The 26,470-nt window shown below is 37.9% G+C and overlaps 1 protein-coding gene across 45 annotated transcripts in view; it reads right to left on the bottom strand.

Moving 5' to 3' along the window:
• The window catches only part of OSBPL6 (oxysterol binding protein like 6), a 209,786-nt gene that overhangs the window by 77,766 nt on the left and 105,550 nt on the right, over nucleotides 1-26,470 (bottom strand). For 23 of the 45 annotated variants that reach the window (XM_078327216.1, XM_078327219.1, XM_078327230.1 and 20 more), the window contains one exon: nucleotides 14,866-15,116. The exons of 11 other annotated variants lie outside the window; for them this stretch is intronic. In XM_078327216.1, the coding sequence (XP_078183342.1) occupies nucleotides 14,866-14,967 (102 nt within the window). In that variant the 5' untranslated portion in view covers nucleotides 14,968-15,116. The remainder of the gene's footprint in view (nucleotides 1-14,865; nucleotides 15,117-26,470) is intronic. 11 more of the 45 variants (XM_078327217.1, XM_078327222.1, XM_078327231.1 and 8 more) reach the window with 1 other exon arrangement.

Here is a 26,470-nt window from a genome sequence, read left to right as displayed (position 1 = left end):
AATATAGCACAGTATTTCTAAACCCCAAATTCTGTTGATTTGCCAAGGCCCAGAGAATCATAAAAAACATTTACCGAGACACAGCAAGAAAATGAATATTTTTATTATCACCAATGTATATATATGTTACTGAAAAAGTTAAAGGACAATTTAGAAAACTACCAGCAGATACCCATTCTTGTAACTAGCTTCAAAAAATAAACTATTCTATGTAACCTCCAGTATAATGATGAAGAAGCCAACAGCTCTTATAGAAACGCAGCAGTCTTATATTTGCATATTATTACCTAACTATCATTGTTTATTCAACAATAAAAATTAATCTACTACTTTGAATTGTCTTCAAACTCATGGTTTTAAAAACTAAAAGCATAACTCTAAAGTTATGTAATTACATGCCAAGCTATTCATCATTTTAAATGAAATATCTAAATACTTGAATGAAGACAGTTAAAACTGACCATACCCAGTCCTCTAGCTACATTGAGTGCTCCTCGAAGGTGGGGACAAGCTCGTCTTCATCCTCGAATTCCAACTTCTCTACCCATAATCCACCCCATCCTAGCATAGCAATCTGTACACAGAATCCAGTCAAAAATTTATGAAATTTTTTAGCACTAATTTGCAGAGAACATTCCTTCAGCAATAAATTACCTTCCTGCTTTATCTTGGAATTATAAAAATCATGCTCCAATATGACAGAACTTTTGAAAACAGTTTAAAAAAATCTAATTTTTAAAACCGAAAAATCTAGTGGATTAATGACAGAACTCTTATTAGATTTAAAGCTATGATGAGTCATTAGGGAGCACATCAATTGTAATTTCATGACATCTTCAGTTACAAAAATTAGTTCTTTTCATAACGCTTCCTTTAAGATCATAATTTGTGGTATAATTTTTGTATTTTCTTCACAAGATAGCTGTTTTCATATTCTTTCAGAGTGAACTGGAAACACATGATTAGCCTTCAAGGTATTATACACATTATGTAAACAAGTTAAATAAAGGGTTATGTAAACCAGTTAATTATTCTTTTAACATCAAGTTTCCTCTCAAATGCTAAAATTACAACTTAATTTCTAGGTCCATTTTTTAAGGAACTTAGAACATACAGAGAAGGTGGAAGTACTTACCCGCCCTCTGTTCCCCCTGATCAGAGATGACTGATGCATTTTTAGCTTAAAACGAGGAACCTGGAACACGTATTTCACTGTCGCTCTTTAATTTGGTAAAAATAAGTTCCTTGGGTTAGTGTTCATTGACTCAATACCTCCTGGGAAGCAAGTGGAAATCTGCCAACATGACTGTAGTCTGGTTTACTTGGTATCAAAGATGTAGGTAAACAGACAGACAGTGAGACCCTTAATAATAGCTGAATGGTTCAGTGCGACTCACACAGAGAGAAACATGACTCTCAAAATGAGAGTCCAGGGGATCCGTTCAATATGGGTCTTATCATTTACTTACTTAAATTTCATTTCAAAGATATAAAGACATTGCTGGAAATATTTTAGGCTGTGGCTACAAATTTCTGTATAGGCTCACTTTTTCTACACATTTAGGATAGTAGTAAAGAGAACTGGACCATTGCTCTCTGAATGTTAACTCCATTGAAATTGTTCATCTAACTAACTTAGCTAAGTTATATTTATGTTTACAGATTATCCAAAATATTGTCAAAGAAAAATATCCAAAATAATTTAGAAATTTCAGAAGTATGTTCAAGCTTTTGGCTATTTGATGTCTCTCTTCTAGTTATAGCCGCTACTTTGAACGTAGCAACACTGTTTCAGTGGTACTAGTAACTTTTGTAGGATAGTGTTGATAATGATGATGATGGCAGTTAATATTTACTGCTTTCTACATTCCTGTCTCTATGCTTTATATGAATTATTGCATTCTATCTTCACAAGCCTTTGAATAATGACTAGTAAATGATCTCCTGTCTGACTGTCCAGAGAAAGGCACAGAGAGGTTAAGAGAGGCACACAGTCACTAAGTGTTGGAGTTGGAAGGTGACAAGATTTTTCTCTTGAGTCAAGCATTTAAATATGGCCTTCTGCATTAACATTAAAGCTAATGTCAAATGACAAAAATAACAGAAATTTCAAATTGTTAAAATATCACAAAGCATCCTCTACCACAACCGTCTATGGATATAGAGAAGTAGAAATGAGTGAAATAAAAAAGAAAAAATTGCCGCACATGGTGGCTCATGCCTGTAATCCCAGCACTTTGGGAGGACGAGGAGGGTGGATCATGAGGTCAAGAGATCGAGACCATCCTGGCCAACATGGTGAAATTCCATCTCTACTAAGAATACAAAAATCAGCTGGGCATGGTGGAGCATGCCTGTAATCCCAGCTACTTGGGAGACTGAGGCAGGAGAATTGCTTGAACCTGGGAGGCAGAGGTTGCAGTGAGCCAAGATTGCACCACTGCATTCCAGCCTGGCAACAGAGTGAGATTCCCTCAAAAAAAAAAAAAAAGAAAGAAAAAGAAAAGAAAAAATTATAGCAATTGAAATATGGCATAATCTTAGAAATATTTCTTTGTTACAGCACAATCAGGTTAATTTCCAATTTCAAAATTTTATTTATTAATTTCAAAAACACACTCAAACGAGACAATTTCTAATTTTCAAGAACTGAGACCAAGTCAGCTAGCTTTTACTTCGGGGGTACAGTGTACGGTGCAGACAAAAGAACATAAGTTTTGCAGCCCTACAGACCAGCATAGCAACCCTCATCTGCTATTTACTATGTGACTTAGACAAGTCATTAACCTCTATCAGCCTCAGTATCCACTATCTGTAAAATGAGGATAATAATATCTACCTTACAAGACACTGCAAGTCACAGAGTTGGCATCTGGTCTATGCACCATGCTGCCCAAAGACTGGCACATAGTAGGAACCCAATAAACAGCAGTTACCATCTCAGTTACAAACATTACAGGAATAAATGTCTAGGACTCTTACACATTTCCATTGCCACAGAAAGATGACTTTCAAACACCTTGCAGGTGCCTGACACCTGCGAGCCCTTTTGGAACTGAGGAAGCTGTACCTTCCATGACCATCACGTCACCCAGCAAAAGCAGTAACCATGGTCAGCATCACCTCATGATCAGGACATCAGAATTTGGTGAGAGAGCTGTCAATGTGAGTTGAGAAGATGGCCTAGATATTCTCTAATGGGAAAGCAACAGCAGTGTTGGCAGCATAGACTGCTTCCTTCTGAATGACTACAGCAGAAGATGCATGTGGATTTTCCTTCAAAAAAGCTTTTTTTCTTTGCAATAGCATAAAATATTAAAATCACCAAAGCCAAAAGGCCATGGCTGAAGAAGTAGCAATTCTACTACTTGCTCCATTATCGTGCCCTCACTGAAAGATGCAGAAGTGCATTAACAGTAGGTCTCTATATAAGCACCCTTAAAATGAATGAAACAACATTTCAGAAACAGTGGCTGAAGAAAGTTTACACAGCACACCTGGAAAATTCTGGAGGGAGAAAAACAAAGTCATCACAGTCCCATCCTTTTCTGCATAGAATTATGACTCGACCACTATAGCCTCATAATTGAACTGGGTCTGTTTTGAGACACCCCAAGAAATACCATGGGGACCCACCAAGTGGTCCACTGATAGCAAAGAGTATTTCAGTGATATTGACTATGAAGAGGTAAAAGGTATGGGAATAAATAGCTTTTTAATTCCCACAGTTGCCTTTAAGTAGAAATAGAACCAGAACTTATTGGTGAACTTCCTTCTTATTCTGTACTCATAACACTCAACAGCATAACCAAATCAGAGGACACCACAGTAACGAGAGTAAAAACATAAATGGATCATGCTTCATTACAGCCGTTATAAACAAATGGCAAATCACATGAACAAATACCAGGGCATATCAAGAGCTAACACTCTGGAACATGTAGAGTTAATTTAAAGGCAGGAGAACTGTGACCTGAAAAGAATACTAAAGTTAATCTGTAATTTTCTAAAAGGCTTTTAAAATTACTAGGGATAAGGATTTTGGGTATGATAATCACCCACATGATTTTGCTCACAATACAAGCAAAAAAAGAAAAGTCCAATATATATATTTAATATTTATATATGTTCATTTGAGGCAGAAAGTTGGACTGTTCTGATCACCCTTGTAAACTGAGAGCATGTCATTCATATATATATATATATATATTTATATAATATTAATTCTTTCAGCAAATATTTGTGAGAACAAGTATTGATATCAGAGCTTATATTTATGATAATATATAAATTCTTTCATTCAGCAAATATTCATCATATACAATATGTTTTCATAAATATTTGCTGAATGAAAGAATAACTATTCACTATATATATACAGTGTCTAAGTTCCTGCTCAGACATAATAAAGTTAAATTACCAAGAGATCAAATATAAGCAGGAAAGAAGACAAAAGGTGACCCAGCTCATGCTTCAGCACCTCAAAGTGGAAAACTTGTGCCAAGTTTCTGATGTGGCATAATATCCTTCATATTCATTTAGTTTATAATTTTATACTTATCAACATAGGGTTTGCAATTTCATTATATTTTAATATAATACATAACAATATTTAACATTTGCTGATACTTTTACTGTATTTACTACATTCCAAATGCTGTTTTAAAGATATACACACACAAACTCATAAAATATGACCTTTAGAAAAACACATTCATTGCGTAAATTTTTTGGGGAAAACAGAAAAATAGAAATTAAAACCACTCAGAACCAGCAATAGACTTTTTCAATATTTTGGTATATTTTCTTTCGGCTGTTTTTTGATGCATATATATATTCAATTCTTAAAATCAAAATAAAAATTGCATATTTTTTCAATTTAGTAGCCTGTTTTTTTGTTGTTATTTTTTGGTTTCAATTAGCAATACAGTTCTCCCTTGGTGTCCTTGGGGGTTTGACTCCAGGACCTTCTGAAGATACCAAAATCCACAGATGCTCAAGTTCCTTATACATAATGGTGTAATATTTGCATATAACATATCACATCTTTCCATATACTTTAAATCATGTCCATATGATACCTAATACTATGTAAATGTGATGTAAATAGTTGTTATACTGTATTTTTTTATTATTTTGATTGTTGTATTGTCGCAAGGAGGATATTTTCAATCCATGGCTGGTTACATAAACGATGTTATGTATGTAGCCCTTTATATGGGTCAACAATGGCTGGTTTAATCCACAGATCTGGAACCTGTGGCTACAAAGATTTTAAAAGTAAAATGTTCCCACACCATTAAATATTCAAAAGCATTTTTGGCAGCTGTGTAATATTTCACTGTATGGCTATGAGAGAGGTTATTTAAATACCTCCTTGTTGAACATTAGACTGTTTCTAATTTTTTTACTACTATAAAAATACTTTGATAAACATTTTTTAACTGAAATCTTTAACAGGTATCTTTGATTGTTTCCTTAGAATACATGTTTTTAGAAGCTGATTTACTGGATCCTGTGGTATGACTTTTTATTAAAAAGACTTTAAATACATATCACTAAATTTCACCCCAAAAAGGTAATATCAATAAACATTCTTAGCAGTAGTGCAGGAGAGTGTCTATTTCCTTGAAACATCACCAGTGTTGGTTTTGAACATTTTTTTTAAAAATCAGCTCTTAATTGGGATTTGAGGTCAGGAAGTTTGGCACTTGAAATATGAAACATACAATATGTGCAAAACTTTCTTTTACCTTTGTAAGAATATTTCACTTCCAGTCTAGGAGAGTTACAATGGACACAGGGAGGTAAAATTTTCTGTTTGTCCAAGTTGAAAATCAAAGAAGTTTTATAGACCTATGGTCCTTCGGGATTATGTTTTTATAGTTCTAATGAAACACCTAAAAACGTTCTCTGTAATCATTTCCAAAACTGGGTGAGTAACAGTCTCCTGGGGAGGCTTCTGTAAATAACAGATTCCCAGGCCTTTTCAAGGGCCTACTGGATGAGACTCTCTGGGCTTCATTAACTCATGATGCTGTGGCCCTGTCTATTTGGTGTGATGCCTGAGAACCTAACAGGCAGTGCTAATCTTGGATCTGACAGATCAATTTGCTGCTATAAACATGTCACCCAAAAGCTTTTTTTCCTTGGAAAAAGCTTTTTTTTTCTTGCAATAGCATAAAATATTAAAATCACCAAAGCCAAAAGGGCCTACTGGATGAGACTCTCTGGGCTCATCTCTTATTATCTCAAGATAATAAGATATTGGGTAATGGGCATCTGAGTGCCATAATATAATATATAATGATATTTAATATTTACTGACAGTTTTGTCATATTTGTACATTCCAAATACTATTTTAAAACTATACACATACAAAATCCTAAAATATGACCTTTATGAAAACACATTCCAAGTGACAAATCTCTTTCTAATGGTCTCAATTTCAGCACATTTGACATGGACTGAACATGTACCATAAACACCAAGCAACAGTGACAGGAATCTCCAAAAGTGGGATGCCAAGAAAGCTCTAGGGCTGCTCATCGCATCCAATGGAAAGGTTAACGGCAGTTGTCAATAAAACTTCTCATTCCAAATATATGATCAAAACTTCTCATTCCAAAAGCAATACATGGAGTAAAAAGGCAAAAAAATGAGAAAAGCACAGCTAGCACAGCATTCACCTATGATGGCAACAGCTCATGACAGTAACTATTAACATTTTGGTCTATGTACCATTTGATTTACAGTTTCCAAGGCTATCAAGGATGTGAAAAATTACTAGTATTGTTTAAGGGAAAAAATGAGGAGCCAATATCTAACTCGAAAGTGACTGACAAATGCTGCCTATGAGGTTCACTTCAAAGTATACAGGAGGCCTGGACATCGAGTTTGGCAAACATTACAACACGTAACAGTGGAGGGGCCAAGAATAAGGGCTCGAGAAACTGGGTTCCAGGGAGCAAATCCTGTCTCCACTGCTCATTAGCTGTTGACAAGACATTTCACCACTTTGTTCTTTGAACAAAGTGATGACAGTTCCAGCCTTCTACAGTGAGAGTTCAGTTGATATTAGCTATTGCTGGTGTTATTCTACTAGTTTGTTTGTAAACTTTGCCTAATATTTAGACTTTTCATAACACCCAGTTTGCATCCAACTTGCAAAATTTGGTCCCAGTCTAAGCTTTTGCAAACAAATATTATTTTCTCACTGACACTGGTCCTAAGTTTCAAAATTTGATTCCATGGGATGGGTGGAATCCTAAAAAGGCTAAATTGAAATTGGAACTAACTCAATAATTTAAATGTATCTAGCACTGAGGGATTTTCTCCAGCATTGCTCCAGAGAGGACACTGCAGATTTTCAGATCAGGTTAGTGTTTCTCCCTGAATTGACAGCTGGTTCCAGGGTCATCCTGCAAATCCCTGGGTCCACTGGGATTCTACACAGAACTAATTATTCAGGTTATATTCCTTCTCACTGGTAAGACTGGAGGTGATTTTAATTGGAGGTTAGGTATCAAATCAGGGATGCTTGAATTACTTTTCTCTAGAAATTAGGACATTTTTGTTTGAGATAACATTCTATTTTTCACAACTCAGAGAAATCCATTTCCTATTTAGAAGATTTGACACTATGTTTCAAAGTAGTGATTTAGTTATTTTATTCAATAGAGTGATTAGAAGATGCTCCAGAGGCTCAGTCAGAGGAGACACATTCCAATTCAGTTCATGTATATGCTGGGAGATCTTTTTATTAGCCTGTTTCTTTAATAAGGAAACCTGTTGTGAAAACTTTGTACATAAAGTATAGGTGTTGATGAGACACATTTTTACTGTCTGGTTTTCCAGGCACCTTCTTTACTTATAATGAGTTTCCTGTATAACAGATGCTGCTGAAATCTGCTCTGAGTTGCCATGTCACTAGCCAGTGGTTACACCAGCACATGGTCCCACTGAATCACTGCTGGGGATGGCCTTAACCAGTCTAACAGAGGGCTGTGAATGAACAGGCCACTGTTGGTTTTGAAATGTATTGCTCTTGATAATATGTAAGAAACATTTTGGATACTCGTGTAATAGAAATCTATAGTTTTTAAAGATGGACAATGATACAGAATATAGATTTTGTAAAAACTGGTAAGAAGATGAACTGCTAGCCTCTTATGACTTATTTTTCTTATTATTTATAATTCCTTAAAATGTGCTTTATTTTATGATCTCTGAGCTTCAGCAAACTTTGAGTCATGAGGAATGGCTGGCTTTTTCTTCTTTGATTTTTCATTGAACAAAAAATTTGACTAATTTAAGGATTTAGAAGGTCTAACCTGGTGGAACTATATATAAGAATTCACTTATAATAGATGATATCACCTGAAAATTATGCATTCAAAACCCTACATTTTCAAAGACATAGTGTCTGATTTTCTGATATGACTTGAAAATAATATAAATAAAAATAATCATTGGTTCCAAATAGAGGACTTGGTTTTGAAAATTCAGGTCCTTGGGCATAATCCCAGAACCACTGAATATGCCTCAGACACATATATTTTGTTAAAATTCTCTAAAATATGTAAACATAAAAGTAATTGTGGAAACAAAATCCAGTCAGTGGGTCACAAACTGAGTGACCTTATTATATAATGTGACCATAACATATGTACTGATTAGGAAACAATAACCTTCCTTTAAAGAGAGGCTGGGCGGTGTGGTGGCTCAGGCCTATAATCCCAGCACTTTGGGAGGCTGAGGTAGGTGGATCACTTGAAGTCAGGAGTTTGAGACTAGCCTGGCCAATATAGTGAAACCATGTCTCTACTAAAAATACAAAAATTAGCCAAGCGTGGTAGTGGGTGCCTGTAATCCCAGCTACTCAAGAGGCTAAGGCACAAGAATTACTTGAACCCAGGAGGCAGCGGTTGCAGTGAGCTGAGATTGTGCCTCTGCAGTCCAGCCTGGGCAATAAAGTGAGAACCTGTCTCAAAAATAAAATAAAATAAGCCTGGCATGGTGGCTTATGCCTGTAATCCCAGCACTTTGGGAGGCCAAGGCAGGCAACCACCTGAGATCAGGAGTTTGAGACCAGCCTGGCCAACATGGTAAAACCTCATCTCTACTAAAAATATAAAATTAGCCGGGTGTGGTAGTGCATCTGTAATCCCAGCTACTCGGAAGGCTGAGGCAGGAGAATCACTTGAACCTGGGAGGTGGAAGTTGTGGTGAGTCGAGATTGTGCCATTGCACTCCAGCCTGGGAAACAGAGCAAAACTTCATCTCAAAAAACAAAAAACAAACAAACAAAAAAGTACAAAAATTAGTGGGGCATGGTGGCACTCATCTGTAGTCCCAGCTACTTGGGAGGCTGAGTCAGGAGAATCACTTGAGCCTAGGAGGTGGAGGTTGCAGTGAGCTGAGATTGCACCACTACACTCCAGCCTGGGTGACAGAGTAAGACACCATTTAAATAAAAAATAATAATAAATAAAATAAAACCTTACCTCCCACTCCCACTAATATGTTTAACACCTGTGCAGAAGAATGCTCCCAACTCTCTGTTTTTCTCTGCTAGCATGCCCTTCACATGATTCCACTTATTCTATCACATGTCCTCTCTCAGGAGCATGAGGAAGAGACGGTGCTCTCTTAGCTCCTCTCTGCTGCCTTTGGGCCATCCTTCATCTACTCTCAAATCCACTCTTGTGGGACTTGGAACTCCAAACCATATCATCTTCTCTCCTTGTTGTCATCTCCCGACTTCATGATTATTCCTTTGCAGCTATCAAGACTTCTGGAGCTGAGTTCCCAGTCTTCTCTCCATCCTGACTTCTCATTCATTCATTTATTCATTCTAGTACATCCTGAGCATACCAAACATGAGGTGCTGTACAAGGTGCTAGGGATACATTATTGAGCGAAATAAAACCCATGTTTTCATGGGGCTTGCATTTCAGTGTTAGGGAACAGAGGAAGGGCATACAGATATAAACAAGAAACAATATAAACCCTAATAGATAACATGCCAGGTGGTGGTTAATGCTTTAAAGAAAAATCAAACCAGCTAAGTGGACAAGGAGAGATGAGTACATGCAGAGAAGGGCAGAGAAGGCTGCCCAAAGAGGTTACATTTGGAGACTGAGCCAAGTGTGTGACAAACTTGGTCACAGAGGGGATGGCTGGACAAAAAGCAGGTGAGGGTGAGGGGACCAAAAGTGCAAAGGCCCTGAGGCAGGTTATGTTCTTGGCACATCTGAGGAATGTGCTGGAAAGAATCATGTAAAGGGAACACGGTAGAAGATGCGCTCAGGGAGTCAGGCAGAACCAGATTATGAATGGCCTTGTAGACAATGGTCAGCAATTCAATATTATGGAATATCGGGAAGTCCCATTGAGATGGGAAGTCCCTGGGGGGGTTGGTGCAGAAGAGTGGCTCAATCTGACTTAGGTTGTGAAGGAATCACTCCAACTGCTCTGTAAAGAATGACCTGCATATTGGGCAAGGATAGAAGCAGGGAGACTCGCTGGAAAACTGACGACAGTCCAGGTGAGAAATGATGGTGGCTACGACCAGGGTGGAGAGGGAGAAGGTGACAAGCAGTGGTCAGATTCCAGGTACTTCCTGAAGGTAGAACCAACAAGATGATTCCTGGATTTCTTACCAAATGAAAGAATGGAGTTGTCATTTGCTGAGACAGTGTAAGCTGGACAGGAGTAGATTTGAGAGAGAAATTAAGAGTTCAGTTCTGGACATGTTAAAATGATGGTGCCTTCTTAAAATCCAGTGGAGATCACCCTTGGTAAGTTAAATATTACTGTGACTGACCTGCTGACATCCAGGATCAGAGCATACAAATTCAAATGCTTTCAATAGCTAGGCAGTCAAGATAAATAAGTATTGAGGGCAGCTGAACACTGTAGCCAATCAAAGAGTAAATATCCCAACTACACTGGAAGACACTACTAAGCCCAGTCTAGGGTTGTCACCAGAAATATGGGATCAATGTCTCTAGACCTTCTAACTTTTCATTAGATGGAAGAATCTGAATTTTTAACAATCAAATCTTACAGGGAAAAAAGTTCCATAGTCTACTAAATTCAAGAATTACTCAGTTAAATAAAAAGTTCTTACTTTGGGACTTACTGGTGTCCTTAATTTTGTAATGCACTTTGCAAAAGAGATTTGGTTTAGCATTTCTCTTACTTATTTGACACAAGAACTCTCTTTTAATGCAATGTCTCAAGGGGCAAGCATTCCTCCGCACACACTTTGGGGAATGCTGGTTTATGGATAAGTCTTAGATGTTACATCAACAACCCTTATGCTCCCACGTTGAAAGTTTTAGGGCATATGGTAATATATTTATTACAGCTTATGAGTTATAGTTGATCACATACACACAGAGCCAATTTTGTTAGCTGTTCTAACAGCTCATATCAGATTTAGTGAAATGCAAATGGAACAATTATTAAAGTCTTCTAACTTGTTAAATAACTAAGAGGAGTTTTGACACTATCATTAGTGAAGAAACAGTGAGATCACAGGGGCACTGAGTCACTTTATTTCCTAGCTCCTATGCCTTCTTTACCATTTATGCTACCTAAGGTAGTGACAGGAAGGGCAGCTAATTACCATCATGCACAGATGTTCCTTGTTTCACTTATCCATGAGGAGCGAAGAAGAGAAGGACAAATAAATCAGGAATGGAAAATTTGTAACAAAAATACAAGACAAATCTTGTTGCAGGTCTGTAAAGTATATCCTCCAGGATATATTATGACATTTGAGGTACAAGGCTGGTCACTGAAGACTTAGAGTATGTATTCTGTTTAAGAGTGCTCACAATACAGTTGAGGAGATCAGTACATAAAAAGATAAGCAATATAGAATTGTCAAATATTGTCAAAAATGTCTATAAAAGTTCAGAGAAAGCAGAGGATAAAGTGGGTTTGTGTGGCCAGCGGCAGTGTCGTATGAGCTGGTCTTTGATGCATAGGGAGGCATCAGGTCCAGAGGAGGGTGGTGGGATTTCCGTGAAGGAAAGACAAGTAGAGATAAAGACAGGGCAGTTTAGGGACTATGATTACATAAGGCTGTTGAGGTTTGGAGGAAAATGGAACACAAGCCTGGACCAGATCATGCTAGATGTGGGGTTCCAAGTAAGAAACTGTGGCCTTAACTGTGTAGGTAACAATGAGTCTGATGGATTTTGAGCGTGAATCTTCCCTACTCAGGAAATTTGAAACGGTGAGGCCATAACGAAGATGGTGAGGCAAGTGCCCTCTGCAGGACCCTAGGTAGAGGTGATGAGCACTGGAGGAGGGAGATGACAGTGGGAATAGAAGGAAATTATAATATTATGAAGGAAAAAATGATCAATAGGACTTTTAAACCTATTGAATGTGGGAGAGGCAAAGGAAAAATGCAGGCATTGACCTTGGGTCTCTAAGAGAATGGTTATCCCGACAGCAAACTGGTTTATACATATTTAAGACACAGTGGTACCACTTAAGTGGTAGTGCATTTAAGTAGAAATGCTCTATTTCTACTTAATTCATTAGTGACTTAGGACTAGAACTTGAGAAGAAAAGGGAAATAATGTGCATTAAGATACTGCTGTATTCTCAGCTATGTACTAGATCCTAATTTAGGAGAGAAATGGGGCTGTAGTTTGTAATTTGGCACCATCTGTATAGATGTCAGTCAAAGCAGGAGAATGGAAAGGATTCAATGAAGACAAATTTATCACTTTCTCTATGTCCCTTCACTATGAAAACAGTTATCACACAAAAATAGGTGCATATAAAAAACACTACATCACATCACATCACATGATCAGTCAAAACGTCTGAGTTCCATAAGCTAATTTTGAGGTGTAGGCAGTGATTGAGATTAGGAAGGAAAAGAGAACTATAATTGATCTCTTCTATTCTTCTGTCCCCTGAGGGAGGTAGACAGACACAAAACAGGAGTCAGGAAGGAACCAGAGGAGAAAGTTTTTGGGAGAGTTTCTACCTGCTGAGATAAATAGAAATAAAAGTAAACTCCCTCCTTAAAGAATAACAACCCTTTTAAAAGTGTCTCTTACTTTTCTAGAACTCATTATCAATGTACAGACACACTCATTTCATTCCCATCATAAAACTTTCCATTCACAAGCCAGTGAGGAGTCACACATTCCACCTTCATGCTCCCTCCGGCACACCAGGGTCTCAGTGTTTCCCTGTTGCTTTCATGTCTGTCCTGGAACTTGGGTGCAACAGGCAGAGTAACAACACACAACAGATGTTTCTATCGCAGTCATCCGTCTTTTCCATTTGCCACAATTCTCCAGGGTGAGCTGCGTCTACCCCTTCCTTCTTCCCAGCAGTCAGGAAGGTCATGCTGCTTAAAATGTCTCTGTGTTTAAATACCCAGGGAAGAGAAAAGTGGAGGAACCATAACAAGAGAGAACAGTGGGGCAGACAAAGGTAGATTAAATTTGCAAACTTAGAAAGCATCTCAAAATACATTAGTTATTTAATATAAAAGTGTTTCCATTCCTGGTACTCTTGCTTTCTTTGATTCTATAAATGCAATACAGTAAGTATTATAACTGTATATAATCACAGATTTAGTTAATGGCATGACTACTTCTAATGACCAGAATACAGGTCATCTTTGAACTCAACAACACAAGACACCAGTGTCAAAAGTTCAAGATCCTGGGAGTAGAAACACCTGCCTTAGGATCAGGAAAGACACACACGCACATTAACACTCCTGAATTCTTACAGATTCCCATGGAATTTCTTGCTAAAAAGGGAGAGAGTGCTGGGAGTCTTTGAGGTTGAGGGTTTCCTAAAAAAGCATCCCCAGCAGTGCATTTGCTCTATCTAAAATAAATTCATATATGGAAGTGGCTGTCTCAAGACCCACGTCTATATAATGGCCGGTGTAGTGACTGATGCTCACACTCCTAGAAACTAGGCAATATGCTTTGAACACATAAAATGGGGGTGAGGGGTGGAGGGGGTGAAAGAGAACCTGCAGAAATGCTCACTAATTGAAAGTTGCCTTAATGAAAAGCTTTAATAAAAAGGTAATAACACCCACTTACTGTAAATTTCCAGTTCACAACTAAGATACTATTGCAAGACAAATTATGATGGAAATAGTTATGCTCAGACCTATCCTGACTGAAATAACCACCTGTTTGGACAATGAAGAACTTTCCTACGATGAATGCTCACATAACCCTGCCACCAGAATCTCCATTTAAATGGTAATGGCCTAACTCTGTAAACAAAAATAACTTGCAAAATTGACTCAAACAGGACCATGGGTGTTTTCTACCATTATTAAGGAATAACTGTTCACTTTCTCTGTTGCCTGTAAACATTGGGTTCTCACTGCTCTTAATTCCTGACATTACAATTTTATCTGTAACCTAATTCCTGAATCTAGCTGTTACCAGATTCCACAAACACCAAACACAGGTTAGTGCTTGGCAGCCCAGTGAGAGCCTTACAGAAAGAAGTCCTTCACGGAGTTCATAGCTCCCTTTCCATCTCCATGAATGAAGAGTGTTCAAGTTCCTGATGCTGCCATCCCTCCAGGTGCAGGGAGGAAAAGGTGGCAGGGCTTCCCATAGTCACCCTACCAGCCTTCAGTGTCTGCATTCCAAAACAGTCCTAAATCACAGAGAAGCAAGAGTGGGAGCTTCATGACATCATCAGATGTATCTATAGAAAATAATGAGTTTTCACTTGGAATAAAAGACTTTACAACAAAGTTTTAGAATTAATTAGCAACCCCATCCTACCTCAGTGGTATTGCATTTGCATAAAATAACCAAAGACACTTAATGCTCTTTTCTTACCTGCCTACTGTCCCTTTGGGAGGATGTTGAAGAGGAGGCACTTCTATGACTTGGAGTGGATGTTTTGTGAGCAGGGGAGATGCCCTTCTCATCTGAACTCATTGCTGCAGTTAAAGTCTAGTTTTATGCACTTAAGACCATCCCAATCTTCTCTCAAATCCACAAACTAGATGACTTTTCAGCTTCATTCCATTTCATGAATCAGGTTTGACTAGAAAAGAGCAGTCAAATATTGAGGGTATCCAAACCACCTAAAAGCAAAACGAACAAGCCTCAGTAAGTCATTAATAGTCAAATGAAAATAATTATATTTAGGAAAAAATATTAATTTGTGTTAGTGAGAGGAGGAACTCTGACACATTAGGAAATATTTCTTCTGCTAGATTTTAAGATGGAAGATGAAAGTGTTAATATGTTAAACAAAAAAAAGGGGCTGTCAACAAGGAAAATGGGAAGAAATCATGTGCTAAAGTCATATTCTCTCCTTTTGCATTTTCTTTGTTTTAAAGCAGATTATAATGCTGTATTTGAGACCCTAATGCCAAAGATTCTCCTCCAGAAATGTAATCTATTCTACCCAATGAACTAGAATAAGAGTTCAGTCCATGTTTGCCTTCAGTTTAGTTTAGCTATGTCATGTATGTGATGGTTAAATCCAACACGAAGTAGGCAGTTATAAAACAGTTATTGCATTATGTTAACATATTATGTGCATCCTGTGATCCATTATTTGTGAAGGATCAAGGAATACATATATCTACAGTTATTTGTACCTCAAAACTACAGCATGCCTACATGTGAGTCTCAACAACCACCATGCTCGCAAACATCTACAGATTGACAGGGTATCTTAGAGCAGGGGTAACTGGAGTTCCTTCACTTATGCAGAGTCAACAGCCATTTCAATTTTTTTACTTGGATTACATAAGGAAGGTTTGCCTTGTTAAAGTTAAGATTAAAAGCTTGTGTCAGAGAGAAGCTCTTAAATTGGCCCTGTCTCTAACACAGCTATGCTAAAAAATGTTAAAAGGTAAGTACTATGGTATAACAATAAAAGCTTAAAAAAATAATGTTTCCCAAAAGATAGATAATTAAAGCAAACTTTATCCTCTTATAAAAAGAAGGCCACATTCTAGCCCCCATCCTAATGCTAAGGAAGTAGAGAAAACAGAACACTTGTATAGGTTTGTTAGCATGGGCTGGGAAGGAAAGCTGTTGGCAGGAAACAGAAATCAATCTTTAGGCCACAAAAATGTGAGACCTGAACTTCACTCCAGAGGGTGAGACAGTGAATCAAGTAAACAAAAAAAGATGGAGATACACGGGCATTATGAAGACAGTGAGTGAGGTGAACTAATGAATCTGGGAGTCAGAGATCCATTAGTCCAAAGGATGAGGAGTTAACTAGGTACCTGGGTGTCTGGCGTGACATGATCAATAGATGAGTGGTAGCCAATATGACTAGAATCAGAGAGATGGTGATATGGTAGTCAAAGAAACAGAGGCCGGTCCCTGCAGGACCTTGTAGTCCATGACAATTGCTATGGTCTGAATGTATGTGCCAAAAATTCATGTGTTAGAAAGCTAACCCCAAGGCAACAGTATTGGGAAATGAGGCCTAAGGCCTAATGGGAGGTATTTAGGTCATGAGGGTGGAGCCCTCATGACTAGGTTAGTGCCACTATATAAATAGCTTGTGATATGGCTTGGTTGTGTTCTCACCCAAATCTCATCCTGAATTGTAGCTCCCATAATCCCCATATGTCATGGGAAGAACCAGATGGGAAGGAATTTAAATCATGGGGGTGGTTACCCTCATGCTGTTCTCATGAGAGATCAGATCTGATGGTTTTATAAGGGGCTTTCCTCACTCTTGCTCAGCATTTCTTCTTGCTGCTGCCATGTGAAGAAGGGCTTGTTTTCTTCCCCTTCTGCCATGATTGTAAGTTTCCTCCCCAGCCACGGAGAACTGTGAGTCAATGAAACCTCTTTCCTTTATAAATTAGCCAGTCTCGGGTATGTCTTTATTAGCAGCATGAGAATGGACTAATACAGCTTGTGGGAGTGGGTTGTCTCTCTTCTGCTTTCCTATCACGTGAGGACATGGGGCTCCTCCTCTCCATTGGACGCAACAGTTGAGGTGCCTCTTGGGAGCAGAGAGACAACAGAGCCCTATCCTGCTGGTGCCTTGATTTCCTAGCCTTTGGGACCATGAGAAAGAAATTTATGTTCTTTATAACTTATTCAGTCTTGAGTATTCTGTTATAGAAGCACACGTGGACTAAGACATGGCATTTTAATTTTTATCATAAGCATGAGAAGCCATAAAGACGTAAGCAGATTTATGGTGCTAAAGGGTGAATTGCCATAGGGAGACTCCAAGTGGGGAAGTAAACAAGATGAGGGAGGCCCAATCAGGACTTAGGAGAGGATGGTAGAGTGGTGGCAGAAATTCCAACACTGAGTCCTGTGGCCTGTAACTGGATACAGCAGGGGAGGCAGGGCTGAGGATAACTCTCATGCCACTGGCATTCCAAGCAAGAAATGGTCAAAGGAAATCCAAGATCCATAGGAAAGTCATGCTGTGGTTTGAGACATTGCTGAGGCATTCGAATGGACAAACTCTTGGAAATGTAGGTCTGAAGTTCAGGGAAATCTAGGCTGGAGATGTAAATGTTTAATAGATTATGGTAATGATACAAATATATTAATCAGATTATTTACAGATCATGTAAATTTCACATGTGCCAGTAAATTAAATTTTATATGGGTCTATAGTCATATTTTTAAAAATCTGTAACATATTAATGGATTATGTCACCCTGAATGTGTTATTCGGAATTTTAATGGTCACCTGTTTATAGAGAATACCTAAAAAAACAATCCCAATAATTATAGGGGGAATTTTTATAAACTGGGAAAATTGGACATTCTAATGAATAGAACTTGTAATCCAGTCTTAAGATTTCCACTCACTGTCACCACAGGAAAAATAAAAGCTCCTTACCCTCCAAACTGGGAGACTTTCTCTTGAAACAAAACTAGCTGTTGAACAAACAGAAATGGAAAGCACTGTATATCTCTTACATGAGTTAGAGATGAGTTTCATTCAGTACTGGCAAAAGGTAGTAATAAACCTCCACTTGATAGGCGGTCATCTAATCTTTTTGTTTTATGAAGGCAATCTAATAAGTGAGTAAAGTTTCTGATGCCAAGCTGTCGTGTCAGCAAGCAATGTAAAGACACTGCTTGGATCCTTGATTTGAAGTATTTAGCTTTCTGGTCCAAGATGTTTTACAAGTAGATACTGACTCTTGAGCCAAAATGGAAGTACTTTTGTGATGCATTCAAGTGCTCCCAAGGGAAGAGGTTGAAACCATCTAACTCATTCAACTGTTATACATTTGGAAGTACACTCAATCCAAGGTATAGTGCCTCTGCTGGATTTTTTTTTTTTAACTGTACTTTTCTCATTAACACCAATGCTAACACCTTGATTTTTTTTTAATTTAAAATGATATTTTCAGGGTAACTTGTTCATGATAAAAGGGCAACATTTCAGTTGAACTACAGTTACAAAATATGTTGAATAATGACAAAATATGTTGAATAATGGCAAAATGAAGAAAAAATAAGAGAACTTAATTCATCCCAAGAATTGTTTTTGAAGTTATTGTTGTTTCTATGAATTTTTGTTATTTTTTTTAATAGAAAGGGTTTCAAGTACCTAATATCAAGTTAAGTGAGATGGCCTTCAAAAATTATTCTAACCAATTTTCAATCAAGTGTTTGACTACCTGCTCTTTTTCAAATGCATTATAAAAGTAAGTCTAAACTCTGAGAGAAGGTTACACCCACTTATTATTTATTCTTAGAGTGTAGGAATTGCTATAACACAAAAAAATTCATCTCTATGAAAGAACATTTTCAGAAATTGACTAAACAATATTCTAAACCAAAGAAAGGCCATAAATTTTAAAGTCAATACGAACATAATTACTATACTTAATGAGAAAAGTGTTGTGGCTGAAAATAACAGCAAAATGAGAGAGCTGAACATCTAATTTTTCTGTCTCATTCTTCCTTTATAACAGTGGGAACACTACAAGTATTGCTAAGTGCTGTAACATTTGCATTTTCACTGAGTGACATAAAACTCAGATTTATGACCCAGGGACCTAATTAAAGCAAAAGCTGGTAAGGAAGTCTTCTAGAATTTGCTGTTCAAAGGCATCATAAATTGTACATGTCCAGAAAAACACTTGAGATTGGGGACTACTTACCCTGGGCTAAGTTGTAATGTGTCACAACAAAGCCCCAAATCTCTTTATCATAGTCCTGAAGGCTGAGAAATCAAGCACTGGCAGGTTAGGGCCCCGTCTCTCTGCTTCCAAGAAAGGTTTATTTTTAGACCAATTGCACGTCCGTTAGGTCAGCTGCAGACCTACTCTAAGTCCTCTTCATTCCAGGCTTAACACACAGTCCCCAGGAGAGGCAGAGCAAAGAGCCACTGGAGAACCACAAGATGGCTCTTAGAGCTTTTGGTCATAGGTGATACAGGTTAGCTCACTCACGTTTTATTGGCCAAAACAAGTCATATGGCCCAGGTAAGGTCAATGATGGATGAAACTACAGTTCTCCAGTAAGCGAGGCAGCAGATATTTAGGTACAATAACAATTTACTATTTAAACTATAGAAAAAGATTAAAAGTACAGTTGAAAATATTTAAATTGACTCCAGTTACATCACTGAGAAATAACCCTTGTTAACATTTTTGGTTCTACTTTAATCAAAGTAGGAGAATAATATTCACACTATCTGCAGTATGGTTTTTTGATCAATAGTATATCACTAATGGCTTTTTTAAACAAAGAAACTTCAACAATACCTTTTTTCTTTTTTTGAGACAGAGTCTCACTCTGCTGCCCAGGCTGGAGTGCAGTGGTGCGATCTTGGCTCACCACAACCTCTGCTTCCTGGGTTCAAGTGATTCTTCTGCCTTAGCCTCCTGAGTAGCTGGGATTACAGGCACGCACCATCACGCCCAGCTAATTTTTGTATTTTTAGTAGAGATGGGGTTTCACCATGTTGGTCAGGCTGGCCTCGAACTCCTGACCTTCTAATCCACCCACCTCGGCTTCCCAAAGTGCTGGGATTACAGGCATGAGCCACTGCGCCCAGTTCAATAATACCATTCTTAATCATTACAATAAGGCCACCACACAGATATACCACAATACATTTAACCATTCTTCTTTTGGGACATTTAGGTTGTTCTCAGTATATTTTGGAACAATGAGATTTATCACAGAAGAGTTTATAGCAGTTATACATTTACTTTTGATCATTATAAAAATGACCATTTTCATCCCTTTCAATACTTGTTTTGCTTTATCTGATATCATTTGTTCCCTTTCTGCTAGCAAGTGATTAATGAAACTTTGTCCATCCTTCCCACTTAAACTTCCTTATATTTTCTGTGTCCCTCTAGTAATGATCAGGTTGGGTTGTTCAAAAAGTCTAATTTTAGTGAAGTGTTTCAAATTTCGACGTAATGTTATAACTAATAATTGATCTAACCCCTGCCGTATCATTTTGTACTTTTTATTCTTTTTGATCTTCTTTGATTCCTTTAATGCTTGATGTCTTTTGCTTGATAATCTAGCTTTTGCAGCATACTGACTTGTATATGGTTTTAACAGACTTTTATATTTGATAATAATTTGAAAGATATAATTCTCCTTTTAAAGTTCTATTTCCATTTCCCTTTAAGTTTCTCTAAATCACGCTGGAACCTATAGTCTGTAAGTGGCAGTTAAGAGTAAAATGGGGCCGGGTACGGTGGCTCATGCATGTTATCCCAGCATTTGAGAGGATCACTTGAGGACAGGAGTTCAAGACCAGCCTGGCGAACATGGCAAAACCCCGTCTCTACTAAAAATACAAAAATCAGCTGGGCAGGGTGAGACACGCTTATAATCCCAGCTACTTGGGAGGCTGAGGCACAAGAATCACTTGAACCTGGGAGGCAGAGGTTGCAGTGACCTGAGATCATACCATTGCACTCCAGCCAGGGTGACAGAGCAAGACCCTGTCCCCGCTGCCCCCACCACAAAGAGACAAACAAACAAGCAGACCTTCATCCCACCTCCCTTCCGCTCTGTATGGCAGGTGCATCTGACAGCAATAACTTAAGTATACCCTGAGAGTGACCCTACGACCGTAGGGTCATAAGAAGCATGTGTGTGCCAAGTCCCAGGCAAAGGAATAAAGGAGTGACCCACGTGGAGTGTCACTCCTTGTCTATGAGGAACATCTGGACTCCCTGCTCGTCCCTTGGAACACAGGTCATACAGGGCATCAAGGTTTTGGGTTAAATGGAAGTTGCTAGGTGGAGGTTGCTAAGGGAAAATGCCATGTAACTGCATGAATTTATGAATGGCAGCGGTTCTCCTGTCCAGCCCACCATCATTAGGACTGTCCCTGCATGTAACTTTCTTCAAAAACTCTTCATCTCGTTCACTGTCTCTGGGTCTCTTCTTTGACCTCCAGAATGTGGTGTCTTCCCTACTGGAGTAAACTGGGAACTAGCACAACACCATACCCATCAACAAAAAGAAATCACCAAATTTTTCTTTTCCTAGTCTTCTCTATTTTGGTGATTTGATCTGAGTTTTGGAGAATTATACTTGGGTTTCTAGAACAAGAGAGAGGAGCTGCTACCACTTTTTCTGGTTGGGACCTACAAGGCTCTCAAAGTGTGAGGACAAATTGTAAGAAAAGCCAAGCTTTTAAGACTATAAGAAAAGCCACCTCCTCTTCTGCGAGTGAAGATAAGGTTTGCCATAATCAAAACTTGGCTAGGTTTTCCTCAATTTGAGATATATAGCTTTCCTAAAATTGGAGTCTAGTCCTCGATAGTTTGACATTATATTATTCTATTTAAAGCTAGTGTTTGAGTTACTGAGAGTTTGCCTTTTTAAACATTTGCATGACTATTTACAGAGAATTTGGAGGAACCTCATTAGAAAATCCTAGATGCAAGTTTCCTGATTTCAACTGACCAAGACTCTACCCTTTCTGCACTCTTCTTAGGCTCCTTACTAAGTAAATGAACAAGACAAACCCTCCTCCTTCTGTGGGCAGCCTTCAAACTGATGGGTGGGAAAAGGAAAAAGAAAGAATGAAGAGGAATTATATTTTTTTACTTTGTTTAGCTATAAATCTGAATTTTGTATTTGAAATAAGTTTTACAGTTAATTAAATATTGTAAAACATTTATTACTCTCATATTGACACAATTTAATGTAATCATTACCAAAATCATAACAGGATTTTTAATGAATTGGCAATATTATTCTAAAGTTCATCTGGGCTACTCTAGTTATACTGCTTACAGGTTAACTTTGCTCCACAAGGAGGGAAAGAAAGCAAAGGAAGGGAGGGCAGGAGGGAGGAATGGAGGGAGGGAGGGAGGGAGGAAGGGAAAGCAAAGTTCATCTGGAAGGGCAAACATGTGAGAATAACAAAAAATATTTTTTAAAAATGACAAAAGATATCTTACCTTATCACACACTAAAGCAAACATGTGAGAATAACAAAAAATATTTTTTAAAAATGACAAAAGATATCTTGCCTTATGACACACTAAAGCTATTTAACATTGACCTTAGTTAACAGCAGTAGTACAGGGCCAGGAAAAGCAGATGGAACAGACAAGAATTCTAGAAACTAGTCTATGCAATGACAAAAAGGGTCTTAAAAACATCAGTAAGAATACTATTCAGTGCAAAAAAGCAATGAGCTATCAAGGCCACAAAAAGACATGGAAGAGGTTTAAATGCATATTAAGTGATCATTTCACCAGTACTAATTTTCCAAGACTTGTCAATCACTTTTTGATTCATCATTTTGTTTCTGGCCTTTGCCAACATGTTTTGAAAGAAAGAACAGATAATGTCATAACTCATATTTTAACAGAAAACGAATACTGGGAAATATGTTCTGATGATCGCTAACCGATACGAATTGTCAGCACAGTGCAAAGACTTTTGGCAACGATAGGAAATAACAAAATATTTCACCCTACTTTGTGACCTTAAATGATGATTCATAAATCACCAGGTATGTACAAATTCTTACTGCAGCACTATATGATTTCAACAGTACATGTCCTGTTCTCTGGAGGAATTTGCTCTCAAAATAACCATTTCTGCACTGAGTTGAGGCATTCTGAGGAGTTGGCTAAAGCAAACAGAATGACTTGGGTTAAAAATGTCCTTGAACTAATCCTTGTGCATTGCTGGTGGGAATAGAAAATGATGGAGGTGCGGTGGAGAACAGTATGGAGGTTCCCCAAAAAAGTAAAAATACTCCAGGTGCAATGGCTCACACCTGTAATCCCAGCACTTTTGGAGGCAGAAGTGGGTAGATCATCTGAGGTCAGGAGTTCGAGACCAGCCTGGCCAACAAGCAAGGTGAAATCCTCTAATAAAAGTATTAAAAATTATCTTCATGTGGTAGTGGTTGCCTGTAATTCCAGCTTCGCAGGAGGCTGAGGTGGGAGAATTGCTTGAACCCAGGAGGTGGAGGTTGCAGTAAGCTGAGCTTGTGCCACTGCACTCCAGCCTGGGCAACAAAAGCAAACCTGTCTCAAACAAACACAGAAAGAACTAAAAATAGATTACCTCATGATTCAGCAATTCCACTTTTAGGTATATGCCCTAAAAGAACTGAAAGCATAGGCTTAGAAACTGTACAACCATGTCCATAGCAGCATGTAGCCAAAATGTGGAAGCAATCCAAGTCTTCATCAATAAATGAATGTATCTAAAAAAAGGGTTATATCCACACAATAGAATATTATTCAGCCTTAAAACGGAAGGAAATTCTGGCACATATAATGACATAGATGGATTCTGAAGACATCATTTTAAAGTGAAATAAGCCAGGCACAAAAGAACAAAAAACAATACTATCTGATTTCACTTACATGAGGTGTGCAGAGTAGTCCAATGTATAAAGACAGAAGGTAGAATGGTGGTTATCAGGTCCGTGAGGAGGAGGAAATGGGGAGAGTACATGTTTAGCGGTTACATAGTTTAACTTCGCAAGATGAAAAGGTTCTGGAGATGCATGGTGGTGATGGATACCAAAAAATGTGAATGCACTTTATGACACAGAAGTGGATACTTTAAAGTGATTAAAATGATAAATTTTATGCTGTATATATTTTACTACGATAAAAAGCTCCTGAATCACTGGTTAGAATGACTTCTACAAAAAGCAAATATTAATTTTACACTATTTTGTGGTCAAGTTTCATCTTCTTTATAAAATCTTTCCTAACCTAATAGAATTGTCACTACAATCTATTACTTCTATACACAAACATACATATATTTTTGAACATATACTGCACTGTATTTATTTGACTTGATTATGTAAGATCTATGAGGCTGGGGACTATGTCACTTTTCTCATTATAGTCCAATGTCATGTGCCACAAAAGCCATTCAGATTGTTTACTGAGCTTATCATTTTAGTTAAGATTTAAATCTTTCATTATATCAACTAAGTAGCATTGACTATGCTAGCAGACTGTAGATATCTACCCTCATATTAGTTCTTTTTCTTTTCTAATTTTTTTTTGAGATGGGAGTCTTATTATGCTGCCCAGGCTTGTCTTGAAACTCCTGGGCTCAAGCAATCCTCCCACAGCCTCCCAAAGTGCTAGGATTACAGGTGTGAGCCACTGTACTGAGTCTAGTTCTTTTACTATATTTGCCTAAAGATAACCCAAAATCATCCATATGATTTGAGGACTAGAGTTTCCTATCTGTTCAATAGTGACCTGGAGAGAAAGACGGTACAAGGTTCAACATTCCCAAGATAAAATCTCTCATTTGTCCTAAGAAGAGGCCTGCTTGACAGCTAATGGTGCTATAGGGGCCTGAGAGACATTAGGAATAGGAAATAGATGCAGTAGCATTAATTCTTTCAAAACACCACCGATGGGTTAGCCTGACCACACAGAATTATGGCACCTGGCACCTAATTTACTAGATACCATCTACTAATTACATCTCATGGTCAGGAATCTTAAGCAGAATTTTGAAAAACTGTCATCTTCCAGAATAGCAGTATTTATGCAGGCCATTACCCACATCAGGATGTCAAAAATTCTACTTGTGTTGGGCATTCAAGCATGAGTGTTGGTTTCAATTATTGCTCATTCACTGTTACATGAGGGAAGGAACAGCTGACATGACCGAGAATCCCCTGCCAGTTCCCAGGTTCTGCAGGCTTGCAAATTCATTTAATTGGAGTGTGGCAACCTTGGCACATATCTAGTGGTGAGCTGAAGCTGGTGTGTACCAGCTTAGGAGCTATGTGCTTCAAAGCAGTTCAGGGCTTCAAAGACAGTCCCCTCGGACGCTGAAATCGATCATGGTGGGGGTATCTATGTCACGCAACTGCTTCAAATCTGGGCTGTTTTTTAAATTTTTTTTAAGAGGATTATTAAACATTTGCCAATACACCACTGTCTGTGGTGGTTTTCATCATAGTGATTTTCATTTTTATTTTTACACTAAAAAATCCCATGGACTGCCTGAGTTTGGAGCCAATCCTATCTCTGCCATTTCCGAGCTATGAAACCTCAGGCAATTTACTGAAGTCTCTCTGTGCTTCAGTTTCCTCATCTATAAACAGGGATAGTAATAACGCTACTTCACAGACCCCAAGCTTGGGAAACATCAGTGCTAATCATCTACTACATAGGTTCTCAAGGGTGGCAATGGGATCAACATGTCACTTGGGGACTTCCTGGAAATGCAAATTCTTGAGCTCATCTATACTTGTGAATCAAAACCTCTGAGGGTGGTGCCCAGCAATCTGTGCTTTAATAAGCCTGCCAGCAGGCATCAGATGTGCCAAGTTGCCAATTGGGCCCTACTCTTCACTGGCCTAACACCAACAAAACCAGGGAATAGTAACAGTATCAGACACAGAAGCACCACCAAGTCATAGACCTAAAGCTCAAAAATAAAGGAATTCCTAAGATTTTTCCTTTGAAATTAAAAAAGTTTTGAAACAAGAATTTTAGGGTAAAGCATTTAGCATCTAACCTTTATGTATTCCTAATTGATTTTTATACTGCAAATTAGTTTTAACAACTTTAGACAGCTTACAAAAAATGACTTTCTTATAAACACAGTACCTCCATTAATTTTTATTATAATTAATTTTTCAATAATTTTTTATAATTGTTTTATTATAATTGTTTATTATATAAACACAGTACCTTCCCATAAAGAAAATAAATCAAAAAGCTCTATCATGAGCCCACAGTCTGTTGTCTACTAATCCTTGCAATTGCAAAGTATCTTAGATTTCAGATTCAGTAATCCAGAGAGAGGACCCAGCCACTGTCTTTGACTAGATGGAGAATGGAGGGTAGGCAGTGCTTTGCAAAGGTTTTATGCAAAGGGTCAGACAGAAAATATTTCAGGAATTGTGAACCATACAATATCTGCTGTGGCTATTCAAACTGCTGTTGTATTAGAAAAGCAGCCTTAGACAATATGCAAATGAATAAGCCTG

This window comes from Callithrix jacchus, chromosome 6 (genome assembly GCF_049354715.1).
Source record: "Callithrix jacchus isolate 240 chromosome 6, calJac240_pri, whole genome shotgun sequence".
Lineage (NCBI taxonomy): Eukaryota > Metazoa > Chordata > Mammalia > Primates > Cebidae > Callithrix > Callithrix jacchus.
The sequence above is the reverse complement of the archived record's forward strand: the minus strand, read 5'-3'. Positions and strand labels throughout refer to the sequence as shown.